We start from the raw sequence: 15,699 nt of genomic DNA on the forward strand, positions 1-15,699 counted from the left end.
CAGCAGCGCTTTGATGAAGAATAAAATGTCAGACATGCTTTAACCTAATCATATACAATATGATTATCATTAATTATTTCAAATACAAATAACTAAGAACAGAGAATAAAACGTGACCTGATCAGTCTGGACTTCAACTTCAGAGCTTCATCTCTCACTCTTCTTCCTCCTCAAACGTTGACCCTCGTTTTCTTCTTCTGTTTCTTCAAGCTTTTCTCAGTATCACTCTTTTCTTTACAGTATGAAGCACTCTGACTGTAATTTGGTCACATATTGATAAAACTAAACTGAGGCGAGGGTTTTCTTTTTCTTTCTTCATGTTCATGATTTCTCTGTCCTTCCTTCTCTTTTTACATGGTCTCTTCTTTCTTTTCACACCTTTTACTCATCCGTTTCATTCATTTCCTATCTCCTTTTCTGCCTTTTCTTTTTTCCTCCTTTCCTTTCTTGTAATTTTAACCTGATAAATCTGAATCCTGACTTTGCCCTAAAAAGATCAGGCTTAAATATTTTAAGATAAAAAATATCCCAATACACACACACACACACACACACACACACACACACACACACACACACACACACACACACAGAAACTACTTCAACAGTATCCTCTGAAATCAAACACAACTGAAAGTCTGTGGTTACGGTTCAGTCTTTACTCTTCAGAGTGAAATAAAGTCATCAGATCAAATTCAAGATTCTGAACTAAAACTCGTCTCGTCGTCTTCATGCGTCTCTCTCTTCTTCCTTCTTTTCGAGACAAAAATCTGCAGAAACAGAGACGAGACTTGAGTCAGCAATTTGACTTGCCACACAGCTTTGGGGAGGCTTCAGCACCCCTAAAATAGGCCTAACGACACCACTGGCTTTACTCCACCTTCTTCCATGCAGGCCTGGACCAACAGCTGTCCCCACCAGGCATGTGCAGATGTGGGGGCAGAAGGGGCTTGAGCACCTGCCCTTTCCCTGATGGGTGCACCAAGTGCCCTTTTTTTGAGGCAAATTTTTATAATTTTTTTTAATTATTATTATTTTTTTCATGTGTGTATGTGGAGTTCTGCCTGTACCCCTCAATAACAATGTTCCCTCTAAGCTGCGCACGTGCGCAATTGCGCACTGCTGGCACGGTCTCTGCGCAAGGAAATTTGCGTTCCGCACAAAAAAAAAAATCTAACCTGAATTGAAATTAAAATTAAAATTTCAACAATTCTGTTTTTCAGTGTTAGTCAGTAAGTCACTGGCTGCTCCTGTATGTGTTTAGAACGATGCCACCTTATCCCATAGTCCAGCCAATGATGCGATTCACATTCGTATATACGCAGCTAATCAACGTCGTTGACAGGTTATGACAGCGTCCGTATGCACTCAAAAAACAGATTCAGGTCCTTCTTTCAAAGAACACATACAAATTTTGTTAGTTGTTCATAAATGTAATTAAAAAATACCAAATTAATTTGATTTTCTTTGTGTAAACCTAAAATTATTCTAAACCAGCAGAGGCTGATTCTGAACACAAAATGAATGAGTTTGTTGGGGCACTGGGGGTGGGAGGAGTACATTTTTGCACTTAAGTATTTGTAAACTCAAAGAAATAAATTCAAGCCCCTCTTTAAGCTTAAACATTTTTTTTAATCTCACTCAACGCAAATGTAGCACTCCAGCGTTACTGCAATTATTATTCGTGTGGTGAACCTAAATTATTTTCTCTCAAAGCAGTCTTTGTTACAAGAACACAAAGTTATTGAGTTACACAAAGGTCCCCTTCTTTGAAAATTTTGCGCTCTTTCAGGATCACCTAAATGAATGCAGCTGCTCTTGGCCTCTCTGTACTTTTTGGATAAAACTACACCTTCAGGTAAGGTAACATATTATTTTTTTCATATATCCAATTGTGTATTTCTTTATCAGCTAAATCTATGGCAATGCTATTTATCATAGAAGCTTGTAACAGTTGTTTTTTGAACTTTTGGTGGTGCTACCATTCTCTTCTCTGCTTGAATACTATTTGTTTTGACAATATAGACAGGTCTTTTCAAAAGTGCCTTGTTTTAGAGGAGAAATTGTGTAGCTGCCAACTTTTAAGTACTCGGAGCGTGTGCTAGCTTATTAGCAGCTAGCCAGCCATTGTGCTCAATGAAAGATGATGTCCTATAGCTAACTTCTTTCTTACTGTTTTCTTTTTATAATCTAATAATGTGGTATTCTGTGTTTATTATTATATAATACCATTTTCTAGTAGAAAGTATCGTTTTGAGGTGTCTTTAAAAGCACTGCATAGTTTACTGAGGGTGCTACCAAAAGCGAACCATGTGGCCGGAAGAGTAACTGCAGTCAGCACAATGCGCACTCCCGTGACGTTCAAACCTATTTATTATTATAAAAGATTTCGGCTACGTCCACACTTACACAGGTATTTTTGAAAACGGAGATTTTCCGTTTTCGTTTTAAAAAATAATCCTGTCCACAGGTAAACGCAAAAATGAAGGAAAACGCTGCTAGGAACATGCCAAAGCAACAGGTGGCGATATATTCCTAAACTCAGCTACAAACAGTTTAGGTCTTGACAAACTTCACTGATGGTTCAAATGTTTAGCAACTTTCAGTGTGTTGATTCAGCAGTCTGTATTTAAACTTCTAGTTTACTATATTTATGTATGTTTTATTTCCAGGTGAATGCAGAGTTCCTGCAGATCACTACAAAACCCCTGCAGGCGAAGTTCTTGGCTCAGCTGGACAATTTAACAGACAAGCTGATGCAAATTTTTGAGGGGAGCAAAGGAGCAAAGGGCCAAAAGATCAAGGATATCATGGCGATCAGTAGTTTGGTCAGTACTAATGATAAACCCATCAATTAAATGCAATCAATCAATTACATTTTTTTCACCCTTTTTTTTTTCACCCTTGCATTAGTGTGATGACATCGACATAAAGAGGGAGCATACTCTTAAAAGCCTGGTGATCTACTTTAATGAAGATCCAGACCTACTGTTCAAGGAGTATCTGGTATGCTTATCTTTTTTTTTTTTTCTTTTTTTTTCTGCCTGTCCTGTTTGGTTCTTTTGCCATCAGAATGATTGTCTAAAGGCGAGGAAAGATGCCCAACGGATTTACTTTACCAAATTGACCATCCCAGCCTTGCCGTAATGGTCTATTTGATTCATCTTTTATTGTTTATTTTATTTATTTATTTATTTATTTTCACTTGCTAGATACGGGACAGACTTGAATGAGGAAAAGGAAAGGGAGAAAGGACGAGGGGGGGGGAAACAGTGGAGAAGAGGGACGGGGATAAAGGGCAACCCCCCCCCAAAAAACAACTAAATAAGCAGACAAAAAAAAATAAAAATACAAATATCAATCACCTGGATCACCTGTTGAGAAAGAAAAAAGAAAACAAGCAGAAGAAAACGAGAGCAATACAATAAACATCATCACGATGATCTATGGGAATATAACAGTAAATACTAAATATTAAACATTATTGTGCAGCACGTAAGATCGACAGCGCACAGTGTGCTTTGAGGTAGGAGCCAAAAAGGGTGTAGTTTGTGTGTGTGAGCACCCGTGTGTACACCTGTGAGCATGGACGCGTTTGTTTTTAAAAGGTTCCTTCATGTAATGATCTGCTAGAGGGTGGGGGGGGGGGCCACAGCCCCGTCCTCCAGGGCATGAAGCAGGTATGGAGGAGATCTGGTACGCTTATCACACTTTATTTTCTAGCTTCAATTTGAGTTGGGTTCAAATGCTCATATATTCAAATAAGACAATATAATTGTGAAATATGTATTATTCTTAATAGTCATTGTTGAAACTTGTACTGGAGAGCACCTTTTAAGGGGACAGATTCAGCAAAAATTCAATTGTTCATTTTTTTGGTGCTGCCATGTAGGTATCTACTGCCTCTATAAACACGGTAAATGTGAAGAAAACATTCATCCACTTTCTGTCAGTGTTTAAATTCAGTTTATTTATATAGCGGTATATCACAACAACAGTCATCTCAAGGCACTTCATAAAGTAAACACTCCAATGAAGTTCAGTTAATTATGCCAATTAGTAAAAAGTCTTCTAAGGAACCCAGCAGATTGCATCGAGACACTGACTAGTGTCACTGGCGTTACAGCAATCTTCTGGTTTCCGGAATAATGTGCCTAAAACAAGCTGTTTCAAAAGGTCCCCAATTGTCATGAAATAAGGGAAATTGACCCAGCCCACACACACACACACACACACCTACACCTATAGACACTTGAGGAGCTGCTCCTCTATTTCAAGCCCCTCCCAAAGGGAGGTACATAATACCTAAACCCAAACTATTGATAGAAAACAGATTGATGGGTTTTATTCGTGTTTGGAGTGTTTATAGAGGCAGTAGAGACCCATGTTTCAGCACAAAAGGATACAAAGCTGAGTTTTGCATAATATTTCCCCTTCCAAGTGACAGAGCCCTTAAACCTGAAACATCCTGTTTTTCAGACCTCCTCCACTGAGGATGAACGGTTGAGATCCACTGCAGCAACTGTCATGGGTATTTACACCATCAGAAGAGAAGGCGTTCAGGAGCCAGAGGATGTTGGAGTTGTCATTGAAGGTACTACAGTTATGAACAACCTCGGTAATGTCATCATGGCATTCATCGTCCTCTTTGGACTGATTTATGCACTTGATCTGAGCTATCCAAATGACCTCAAGTACACTTTCGAGTTTTGTCAGAAGATTTTAATGAATCTGGATGGACAAAGGCTCGGTACAAAGATGCAGCAAATGAAATTGAAGATGTTTGTTTAGGCAAACAAGACCCCAGCACAAAATTTGCTTTTGGCCTTTTTATCTCTTTTGTTCAAACTGTGACCTTTTTTTTTCCTTTTTTTTGAAAAATAGAAGTTGTCTATTTTTGTCTGCTGTTCTGTTGTGAGTGATGTAACCTTTAATCTATACTACTATAGATGGATAAAAGGACTGTGGGAATTTAGCTCAAAAAAAGTTTAATGGTTGTAACCAGCATTTTCTTTTTAATTGCTTTTGGGATTTTCAAAGAGACAAAACAAATGTTGACAAGTTTGGTGTCTTCCAGTGTTTTAAAGTTGGTGTTCCCGTTCTTATAAGCTTGTAAAAGTTTGAATTAGGGAAGTAAAGGTTTTTTTTTATTAAAATACCTCCCCTTTGGTAACACAAAATGTTCTTAATGAAAATCTTTTATATATATATATATATACATTATATATTTGTATTTAAGTATTTTTGGGTTGTTTAAAATGTTCAGTGACTGGCATAATATGGTGTGAATTGCAATGTTTAGTAGGTTATCATTGTGAATTTGCTGAAAACCTACCTGCAAGTGTCACTATAAATATATATACAATGATTCTTACGTGAAATCGGATTTTACAAATTCCAGTTTGTTTTCAGTCTTGCCTAGTAATACAAAGGTGTGTGCTTTTCAGATTTGATATTCATTTCAAATGTAAGGCACTTTTTTGTGAGCACTTTGATTTTGTTAAGGTTAATTTGACCATGTGACATGTATGTTTATTCACAAAATATTCTGTTTCTGCTTTTAATTCAAGTGAATAAAACTGATTTGAAAAAACAAATTTATTTTGTCATTATTTTAATAATTAAATTAGTTTTCTGGTAATTAAAATTATGATTTAGTTGAACTTAAAATAATCATTTCAATTCGAAAGAAAATCTAGCTCAAATGAATGACATTGTATTGAGTTGAACCAACCAAAACCTTTCACATCTTATTAATGTATTTTTTTTCCTTTTAAATGTGTTTAAAAAATTGTGTTCTACTGACTCAATTTAATTAAATTGTCATGATGTATGTAGATTTGGTTGAACCAAAATAAATGTATTACGTGGAAAACCTGCCATCAATCAAATTGAGTTCATCCAATGACTAATTTTTATGAGTGTGTGCCGACACCGGTGTTTTAGCGAGCAAAGCGGCTGATGTGGAGTGAAACCACGTTAATGACAACGTGTACAACCATTGGAGATGTGAGCAGGACAGACGGAACAACTGACGGACAAAGTGTGGACTTTATACCAGTTTTTAAATTGTGTTGATCGGCCACGTAAAACCAGAGTTATGATAAAAATATCTGCAATGTTTGGTTTTCTTCCTGAATACTCTCGTTGTTTATTTACTGCAGGAAGAAACGGTAAAAACGGCGTTTTATAACGCTCGAAAGCACTCTCCACCTGTGAGCAAAAACAAAACCAACCCCCCACCCTTTCCTATTGGTCGAAAAAAGTACCATGTTGACCAATCAAAAAATGATATGGCAACGTGGCATCTAGCTGTTAAGACACGGGGGGAAGTTTTAGGAGTGACGGCGGTGTTTTGAGATGTGAGAGATTTGCGACGTTTAGCGCAAATCTTGTGTAGTTAGTGTGTAGTTAGTGTGTAGTGTAGTCAATAGTTTTGTTGTGTGTGTCAGAACAATGAGGCGACTGCTGAATGTTACAGGTGTTACAGCAGTGATACATCTGCTGCTGTCAGGCCTGCAGGTATCAAGCTGTTGTTCTCCTTCATCTCATAGTGGACAGAAATTTTTTTTTGGAGTGGCACAAATAATTTGTGTGGCATCAGATTTGATGCAGAACAGCTGATTGTTCTGTAAATAGTTTGAAATGTTTATTTAAAAAAACGCCTTGGCTGCATTAAAAAAAAAGCTGCAAAAAACTGAGTTACTTTTTTGAAGAAGTAACTATATAATTAATTGCCCAACATTGGTCATTATATACTATATTTTGCAGACAGAGAGTTACAGACTCTCTCCCAGACCACAGACTCATAATACAAGTCAGAGCTTTATGAAAAAAAGAAAAAGAAAGAAAGTTGTGTTTTTAAAATTGGAGTTCAAGTTATTTTTCCTTCCAATAGTGTTAACATGCTACACAGATCATGAACAAGATTTTTTTACATTTTCATTGTAAGTGGGATAAAGCAGTTAATTAAAAGTAGTCTAACATAAATGTAAATGATGTAATTTGATTATTTTAATAAACCATGTAAGTTGGATGGATTGGATGCTGGCGTGACCACAGTGCACGCATCTGATGTCGCTCACAGTGGTCCAAGGGATTGCTCAGGGAGTTTGTGTGTTCGCTCAGACACATGAAAAATTAGAGGGAACATTGGTCAATAATAACATTTAGCTATTAATCACAGTTTTGCTAGATTAAAGGATCTGGCTTGCATCAGTCACATGACTACCATTACCCAATGATCGCCCTTGACAGCAGAGCGCACTGGTTACGAACCAGAAACGAGCTCGCAAAGAGCACGTGCATTTTTTCCGCCTGAGCGGTGTGCAGCTGTAGGAGAAACAGACAAAATAACTGGGAGTTTTTAGTTAACATGCTAAGCTAATACTCGTTAGTTAGTTGGGTGCTTTTTGACTTGCACTTAGTTCTAATGTTTCTCTATGAGATTGTAATTGTTCTAATCCTTGCTAACAGCACTGAATGTTGCAGTTGCTATTCACGCTGTTGATGACAACTGTGTGCTGTTTTCTTTGTATTAGGTAGGCTCTGTTAAGTACAAGTTTTAGTTGATACTGTTGTATAAAAAGCTGTTTTTATATGTTATTGTTGTTGTTGGTTAGGGAAAATGGAGATATAATGGCTCTCATCTCTCAGTTACCATAAGGAGAAAAATAAATAAACTAGAATAAGTTGCATTTCCTGCGAAAATCCAGTGTGAAAGCCATGTAGTACAATCTGCTGAAAACAGCTGAAAAAGCAGAACTTTCTGCTGAAAAGAGGTGAAGAACCTGAAAATTCTGCTGAAAAGGGTTGAAGAAGCTGAAATTTGTGTTGAAAAGACATGAAAAAGTTGCCATGGCCGAGATTCAAACCCAGACCTCCCAGTCTCAAAACAGCTGCTCATCTCACTGAGCTAAAACACAGCTCACCCCGGCGAGCTACATCAGTGAGCACACTCGTAATGTGGTCCTATTCATCGAAATGGGCCAAAAAATGGCATAAAAAGCTTAATAATTCAAAAAGTACAAAAGGTATCAGAACCAAAAGATATAGCAGGAATTAGCAGAAGGAGCAGAACATTTTAAAGTTTTAATGGTGGAAATTGGATGAAAACTGAGGGAGTAGTTAACCACCAAAGAAACGGAGCAACTAGAACTAGAAAAAGTTGCATTTCCTGCGAAAATGTAGTGTGAATGCCGTGTAGTGGAATCTGTTGAAAACAGCCGAAGAAGCAGAACTATCTGCTGAAAAGAGGTAAAGAAGCTGAAGTTTCTGCTAAAAAGAGCTGAAGGAGCTGAACTTTTTGCTGAAAAGAGGTGAAGAAGCTCAAATTTGTGCTGAAAAGAGGTAAAGAAGCTGAAGTTTCTGCTAAAAACAGCTGAAGAAGCAGAACTATCTGCTGAAAAGAGGTAAAGAAGCTGAAGTTTCTGCTAAAAACAGATGTAGAAGCTTCATTTTCTGCTGAAAAGAGGTGAAGAAGCTCAAATTTGTGTTGAAAAGAGGTGAAAAGCTTAACTTCTTGCAGAAAAGAGGTGAAGAAGCTGGACTTTCAGCTTAAAACAGATGTAGAAGCTTCATTTTCTGCTGAAAAGAGGTGAAGAAGCTGAACTTTGTGCTTAAAACGGGTGTAGGATCTCTTTATTGTGTGAATGTAGTAAGGCATTCACATAATAAAGAGAAACAGGAACACAAGGTAGAAGAAAGAATAAAGAGAAACAGGATCTCAATACTGCCACTACATGATAACAGATTTGGTTTCAGCTAGAACTTTTAAAGAAAGACTTTGATGATGTTGTATTGTAGAAATATATATTAATCTTTTGTTAAGTGTTATGTTTTGAGAAAAAAAAAGGAAAATAATAGAATAAAAAGGGAGCCCAGAGTAAAGGCAAGTCCAGCGTCTCAGTGCCGTCCTTTCTACATGGGCATATCACACCACATGCACCATAGACTCTCAGAACAGCAACAGCTACATAAGGAGCTGTGTGAGGCTGTGGATCCCTCAGCAGCTGGATTACAAAGAGCACAGGTAACAATAACACCTGTACCAGTTGTTGCATTGCAGAGATATTCAAGTATAAAAACAATAATAAACACAATGTTTTGGTTCTATAACGGTTTCTATTATTACTTTATTATGGATTGGGTGCAGGAGTTTTTGAGTGTGGATGATTAAAGAACAGATTAATACAACAGCAAATTGTGCCTTGTTCTCAGATGGACAGCAAGTGGAGAGTAATAGATGAGATGATGAGATGAAGGAAGAGAGGCAAAGAGTGAGTCACAGGCAGAGTCTAGTTTTTTCTCAGTTTGTTGCCTTATAGTTCCAAGCACTGTCACCAATCTTTGAATTGTATTATTATCTCATAACACTTGATCAGCTCCCATCTCTCCTGTGGACTCTTTAACGTCTACAGTCTCAGATCAGTGGAGCCCTGCCCTCCAGCACTATCATCAGCAGGAGCAACATTGTACCCATCAGGTAAAACATGGCTACGTTTGCTTTGTCCCCACCTGATGACAGTGATATAGTATGATAAGATTCCATATTAGATTCTAGATGGAATGTGTGTTGTTGTTATTCGGCCTGGTTCTATGTGCCCCTTTTTTAACTTTGAGCACCCGCTCCTTTAAACATCTCTACACAGCCCTGGTCTCCACAGATGAGGGACCAAACCACATCATCTGACAGGATGGTGTTTCTGAAGTTTTTGTTTCGATTTTATTTGATTCGTATTTGTTAGAACAATAAAGAAGCTCAGTCTAATGAAATTGATTCATTGCAACACTACTGAGTCATTGATTTTTGCTTTTATGATTTTCATAGGAAGGCTTCTGCTCTGATTCTGTGTTTTTGGGTCATGGCTTTATTGTTAGTCTCAATGCTGACAGTCAACTCTCTCTAAACCAGACTCTCAACTTCAGGTTCTTAAACACACTCAGATAAAAACGTGCATTACACATGTCATGTTACTGTTCAAAACAAAACGATCCCTGCCAGTGCCACTTCCTTCACTCAGAGACGTCATCAGATTTTGATAATAAAATGGTGAGCTATGAAGTAAAATCACAGTGAAGTTCATGTAGCACAGAGATGAATGTTTAATGTTGATTAATGAGAGACTCAGCAGCAGATCAGAATCAAGCAGAACAACATTTAGACATTTTCTGCATCAGCACACAAAGACATGCATATTCAGTCTGAGCTGCTAGAGCTTTACAGCTGGGCTTCATTCACTGCTTTCAGGAACAAGCTGTACATAGAAAATCTATCACACTGAAAATTATTCTGAGGAAATGGTTCAGCTGATTTTCAACCATTTTTGCAAATTTCATCAGAGCACCTGTAAAAATAACTATTTTAGTATTACTAATTAGGGGTACACCATATCATATCATTCACGATTCATGATGATTCATGATGGCCGGGTCGCGGGTGCAGCAGCCTAAGCAGAGAAGCCCAGGCCTTCCTCTCCCCAGCCACCTCCTCCAGCTTGTCCGGGGGAACACCCAGGTGTTCTCAGTCCAGCTGAGAGATATAAACTCTCCAGGTTGTCCTGGGTCTGCCCTGGGGCCTCCTCCCAGTGGGATATGCCCAGAACACCTCACCCAGGAGGCATTCTGGTCAGATGCCCAAACCACCTCAACTGGCTCCTTTCGATGTGAAGGAGCAGCAGCTCTTCTCTGAGCCCCTCCCGGATGGCTGAACTTCTCACCCTACCTCTAAGGTGAGAGGCCAGCCACCCTTCGGAGGAAGCTCATTTCCGCCGCTTGTATTTGTGATCTCGTTCTTTCGGTCACTACCCACAGCTCGTGACCATAGGTGAGGGTAGTGAGGGTTGTATGGGATCTAATGGCCCGTAGCAATGGGCCAGACACCCCATACTCCCGCAGCACCTACCACAGGACACCCAGAAGGACACGGTCGAATGCCTTCTCCAAGTACATAAAACACATGTAGACTGGTTGGGCAAACTCCCATGCACACTTTATCCTCGAGAGGGTAAAGAGCTGATCCTGTCTTCCACGACCAGGACGAAAACCGCTTTGTTCCTCCTGTATCCGAGGTTCGACTAACGGACAGACTCTCCTTTCCAGCACCCTGGCATAGACTTTCCCAGGGAGGCTGAGGAGTGTGATTCCCCTGTAGTTGGAACACACCCTCTGTCCCCCCTTCTTAAAAATGGGGACCACCACATCATCGCGGCAAAGTAGATGTCTGCCATACTTCGCGGAAACGGACCAGGCTGGCCTAGAACTCTTTACAAGAGAAAAGGACCCAAAAGGACCCATTTTTCACAATAAAGTTATTGCACTCAAAGCTACCGTGTATTTTTCTGTAATTTGTCATATCGTGAAATTTAGTGCTATCGTGAGAATACACTGATAATATTTAATCACTCATCATAATATTGTGATATTATGTGTGGGCAATATCACCCATCCTAGTTTCATTACTATTTTCTGCAATTGTCTTCAAATGTTATATTTCCCTAACTCGTCTATTAATGACAGTACAGGGTAGGGTGAAAACAGGTCCATTGTTGTTGATATCATGATGTTAAAATGTACTCACACAGAGGCAGTTCATCAACAGTGCTGTCATTGCTGCAGCAGAAAGAAGATGAAGAGGTCATTTTATGTGACAAATTGGTGTCTTCTCTGCGCCTTCGGCAGGGAAACGGGTCCTGGCTGTCGTCTTCTGTGCAAACCACAGTTTGGCCATAATGAACACCATGTTCGAACATAAGAGTTCGACAGAGATGGTGCGCCTAAACGTATAGTGAGGGTGTGCTGGGAACGTCTAGCAGAGGCCCCGGTCTCCGAGATCTTCATCGTACACCTCCGGCAGAGCTTCAGCAGCATTCTGAGGGAGACTGCGGACATTGAGTCCAAATGGACCATGTTCCGCACCTCCATTGCCGAAGCTGGTGCACTGAGCTGCGGCTGAAAGGTGGTTGGTGGCTGTCGTGGTGGTAACCCCCAAACCAAATGTTGCCTGTTCTGACAGGGTCCTGCTGTTGTTGCCGCCTTTCCTGCTTTGTTCTGTGTTTACTCCCTATCTCTCTCTTTTTCCTTTGACCGTTTCTCTTTGTGTGTGTGTGTGTGTGTGTGTGTGTGTTCTCGCCAGCTACACCTGCCAACAATCACCTGCTGCTGATGAGCCCATTATCTGTGCCCTATTTAACAGGGTGGCTGAACCTTATTTGATGCTGGATTGTTGTGTAGCATCAGTCAGTGAACCCCGGCTCGTACAACTCTGAAAAGTAAGAAGTTAATCATTTTGTTTTGTCTTCTGTTCAGGAAACTGTGGGAGTGGTGTTTATGTGCGTGTGCCTGCTGACTGGATCACACCCACAAAATGAGAAAATGTAACTCAAACCCCGTGCAAGGCAGTTTCAAAGAAACTGCAGAAAATGGCATTATTCACACTAACACCACTAACCCTTTCAACAGGTAGTGTAAATGCTAGCTAATTTCCAGATTTTCTCTCTCACCTGCCTTGCCGTCATATATGAAGGTTGTCTCAACATTGAACTTGAGGCACTCTGCCAGCTTCCTGTGGATGCTCTCACCCGCCTTCAGCTCATCAGTGTCCGTATGCTTCCCTTCTTTTCCTGAAAGGCAGAGAACAACAATTCAAAGCACTGAAAAAAACCCAAAAAAACTTGGGGTCCACCATCCACGGAGAGGTGAAGAAGAGAGTGCAGTCAGGGTGGGCTGGGTGGAGTCGAGTGTCAGGAGTGACTTGTGACAGAAAGATAGCAACAAGAGCGAAGGGGAAGGTTTGTTATTCACGGTGCTCTTGCATTTGGAGTTAGTTTTGTGGTCTAGTTTCTTTTCATGGCTTTTTCAGAAACATTCAAGGCTTTTCACAATACTGTAGCTTCATGAGAACGCTCTGTGGGGCACCTGCTAAATTCAGTGTGTTGAGTTCTGCTTTGTGTTTTCCATTTCAGAAGATTGTCACCTTGGTCGATATGATCCTGTTGAACTCTCAGCTTTAAAGTTTCTGAAACTTTCGTTATTATTAGGATTTGCTCATTTAAAAAAAGTCAAATTCTTTCTGATGTTCCTTTTTTCAGTGAGAATTTCTTTCAGGGCACTGTCCGTGTTTCACTTGGTATGATGTGATGCTGAGTGCACAGTGGACACTTCTGCCTCCTGTTTGCATGAGTTTTCTGTTCAGTTTCTCACTGATGACTCTGTAAAGTTAGGGTGTTTCATTCTTACTGTAGATGAGCAACAGCCTTCCTGGAATTCCCTGAAAGACGCCGCTGTAGACAACGGTCAGACAGTCTGCACAGCCCTGGTAAACATCTGCTCGGCCCTGATCATTGTATGGAGACACCAACCCGCCAAACTCCATAACTCCTAATAGGAACACATTAAAAAAAATCATTAACATCTCACCACAATAATGACTAACAGTTGAGACCTCGTTGGAAGATTTTGTTTTCCTCTTTAAGTAGTTCCCCATGACTGATGCTACAAACAGACAGACAGGAGTCCCCCTAAAAAAAAAGTTCTGTAGTTTAGTTTGGAGATCAGAAATTCCAATTTCTGCCTTTTTTTAAGTACAAATTTTGTAATATACAAAAGGGAATTTTAAAAGAAAATTTTCCTGTGGTTGAGGTTTTACCAGTATGTCAACATTCTGATTTCTAAAAACCTAACTGACAACTTTAATTGCCTTACACTTGATAAATAAAAAGTGGAAGTTTAAAAAAAAAAAAAAATCCTTTTCACAAGGTCCTTTGGTATCCACATGCTGCAAACTGGTCTAACTCTCTTGGCCACTGGTATGTTAGCTACCTTGTGGCCATACTGAGAACATTGCTGTGCTCTGTGGTGTTATCTCAGTAGGTCAGACATCATGGTAGCAGTGTTAGTGTTTGTTTTTTCTTTTTATTGCTGTGAATCATCAGAACAAACCTCTCACTTCCAACCAAAATCAAACAACATTAGGAAAGTTGTTTTTATACTTTGAAAAATCTTTTAATGACATTTCTCTGGCTGCTTTCACATCCAAATGTCTTAATAAAAGGTCTAGTCTGGGCCTGTTTTGGACTTACCAGGGCTGTCCAGAACCATGCTGTGGTTGGAAGTCTCGGGATCAGGAATGGACATGTTGACTTGAAACACAAGACATTTTCCAGAGCTGTAAACAAAATAAATAAATTAAAAAAAACTTTTGCAGAAAGTAAGCAGGTACTGAACTGCTGTTTGTCCTCAGTTTGACAAACTTACACTATGTTTCTCTCGATGAACAGAAAGGTTTCATTGTTGAATGCCTCCTTCATCTCCATCAGGGAGCTGTTGGCATGCTTCACCAACCTCAGACCTGCTGGATAATCTGAGAACGCTTCCACCAGAACCCATCGTGACTCAAACACCTGTGAGGAGGAACTAGGGTAAACCCACAAGCATTTGTTTTCTGGATTTATTACAGTTTCCTAATATTACTTGAAATGTAGGTACAGTAGAACCGTGTGGTAGCATCTGCCCTTAAACTGCATAGGAGATACAAATAATACTGCAAATACTTTTTAATGTAATGAATACCTTCAAGACATTTTAAGGAAAGGAAAAACATTTAACCTTCTTACGATGTAATTGCCTTGACTGTATGCTTTTTTTCCAGAATGCATTGAATGTTCACAGTACTTAAAACTCAATTTTTAAATTAGCCTTAATTGAGCAGATTTTTGTTTATAGAACAAATAACGACCTCTTCTGTTAATAAAGAGACCGAAAAATTACCAAATATATGTTTGTAGCCTTTCACTGTAAAGAGGTATCAGTTAACAAGTAGTGACTTGGCAGATGTTTCTGTGAGTTCCCACCTTGTGCAGTACCTCCTGTCGCAACTTCGGTGGGAGGTCACATTCCTTTGCGGCAACTTCAGCACTGCAGCTCTGCAGAATCAGAGCCAGCAGAAAAACTCTGAACAAAAGCTGCATCCTGGATCAGGAGGGCCTGCTGTGTTTGTGAGATCTGGAGGGAAGAAGCTCTGAGGTAAACTCGGAGAGAGGCGTCTCATGAAGACTGCAGACTGAGCACAGCCGGTCCAAAGAGTCTGTTTGCTTTTTTATAGAAGATAAACTGAACCCTGAACAGCAGGATGCAGCAAACCACACACTGCTGTAAATATTATGTTCAGCACTTACACATGTATTGATTTGGGTTTGTTTTTTTTACTGATAGTACTGCTGTAAATATTACTATAATTACTTCATATTTTTACAAGCTCATTTATTTTATTTAGCAGCATGTTTCCCACTTAGCTGCAGTGGAAACGATTATACGGTTAATCATGAGTTTTAGACATGGCTGGATACATGTTACAAAAATACAAAATAAAAGTAAAAATACTCCGATGAGCAGTCTTTTTAGCACCTGTAGCCAGGGGTCAGTGTAAAGCCAAGAAAACCAGTCACTTGTATTACTCACATAGTCCTGATTTTGGGCCTGCTGGATCTGTCTCAAGGCGTTCAGGGCGTCAGTCATGTTTGTTTAGTGTACATTGTCTGGTATGTAAGTGCAGCAGGTGTTGTTGAAGAGGACGCAAAGTCCCCCTTTCTCTGCTAGTATCATGTCCAAAGCTACTCGATGTTGCATCACTGCGATCCGTAATGCATTGATTTCCTTATTCTGCTGTTCGTTGATCTTGCACGAAGCGTTCAAGAAGAGTCC

At 39.6% G+C, this 15,699-nt stretch overlaps 2 protein-coding genes across 3 annotated transcripts; one reads left to right on the forward strand and one right to left on the reverse strand.

Annotated features, from left to right (window-relative positions):
• Positions 1 to 27: 27 nt before the first annotated feature.
• On the reverse strand, positions 28 to 15,075 carry LOC146363642 (saxitoxin and tetrodotoxin-binding protein 2-like). Of its 2 annotated transcripts, none has more exons than XM_084918788.1 (6): positions 14,850 to 15,075; positions 14,254 to 14,399; positions 14,079 to 14,164; positions 13,237 to 13,377; positions 12,505 to 12,620; positions 28 to 770 (listed from the first exon to the last, which is right to left on the reverse strand). In XM_084918788.1, the coding sequence occupies exons 1-6, from the start codon at positions 14,964 to 14,966 to the stop codon at positions 696 to 698; spliced, it is 681 nt and encodes a 226-aa protein (XP_084774914.1). In that variant the 5' UTR covers positions 14,967 to 15,075; the 3' UTR covers positions 28 to 695. The 2 variants fall into 2 exon arrangements, with proteins under 2 accessions (XP_084774914.1, XP_084774913.1); XM_084918787.1 differs by having other exon boundaries at positions 12,501 to 12,620; positions 14,850 to 15,068.
• LOC146363643 (uncharacterized) lies at positions 715 to 5,151 on the forward strand. Its single transcript, XM_084918789.1, has 3 exons — positions 715 to 2,828; positions 2,914 to 3,006; positions 4,480 to 5,151. Exons 1-3 carry the CDS (start codon positions 2,658 to 2,660, stop codon positions 4,789 to 4,791), a joined length of 576 nt encoding a protein of 191 aa, XP_084774915.1. The 5' UTR covers positions 715 to 2,657; the 3' UTR covers positions 4,792 to 5,151.
• Positions 15,076 to 15,699: the final 624 nt, after the last annotated feature.

The sequence above is a fragment of the Perissodus microlepis genome, chromosome 22 (genome assembly GCF_051167445.1).
Source record: "Perissodus microlepis isolate ML-2025 ecotype Zambia chromosome 22, ASM5116744v1, whole genome shotgun sequence".
In the NCBI taxonomy this organism is placed as follows: domain Eukaryota; kingdom Metazoa; phylum Chordata; class Actinopteri; order Cichliformes; family Cichlidae; genus Perissodus; species Perissodus microlepis.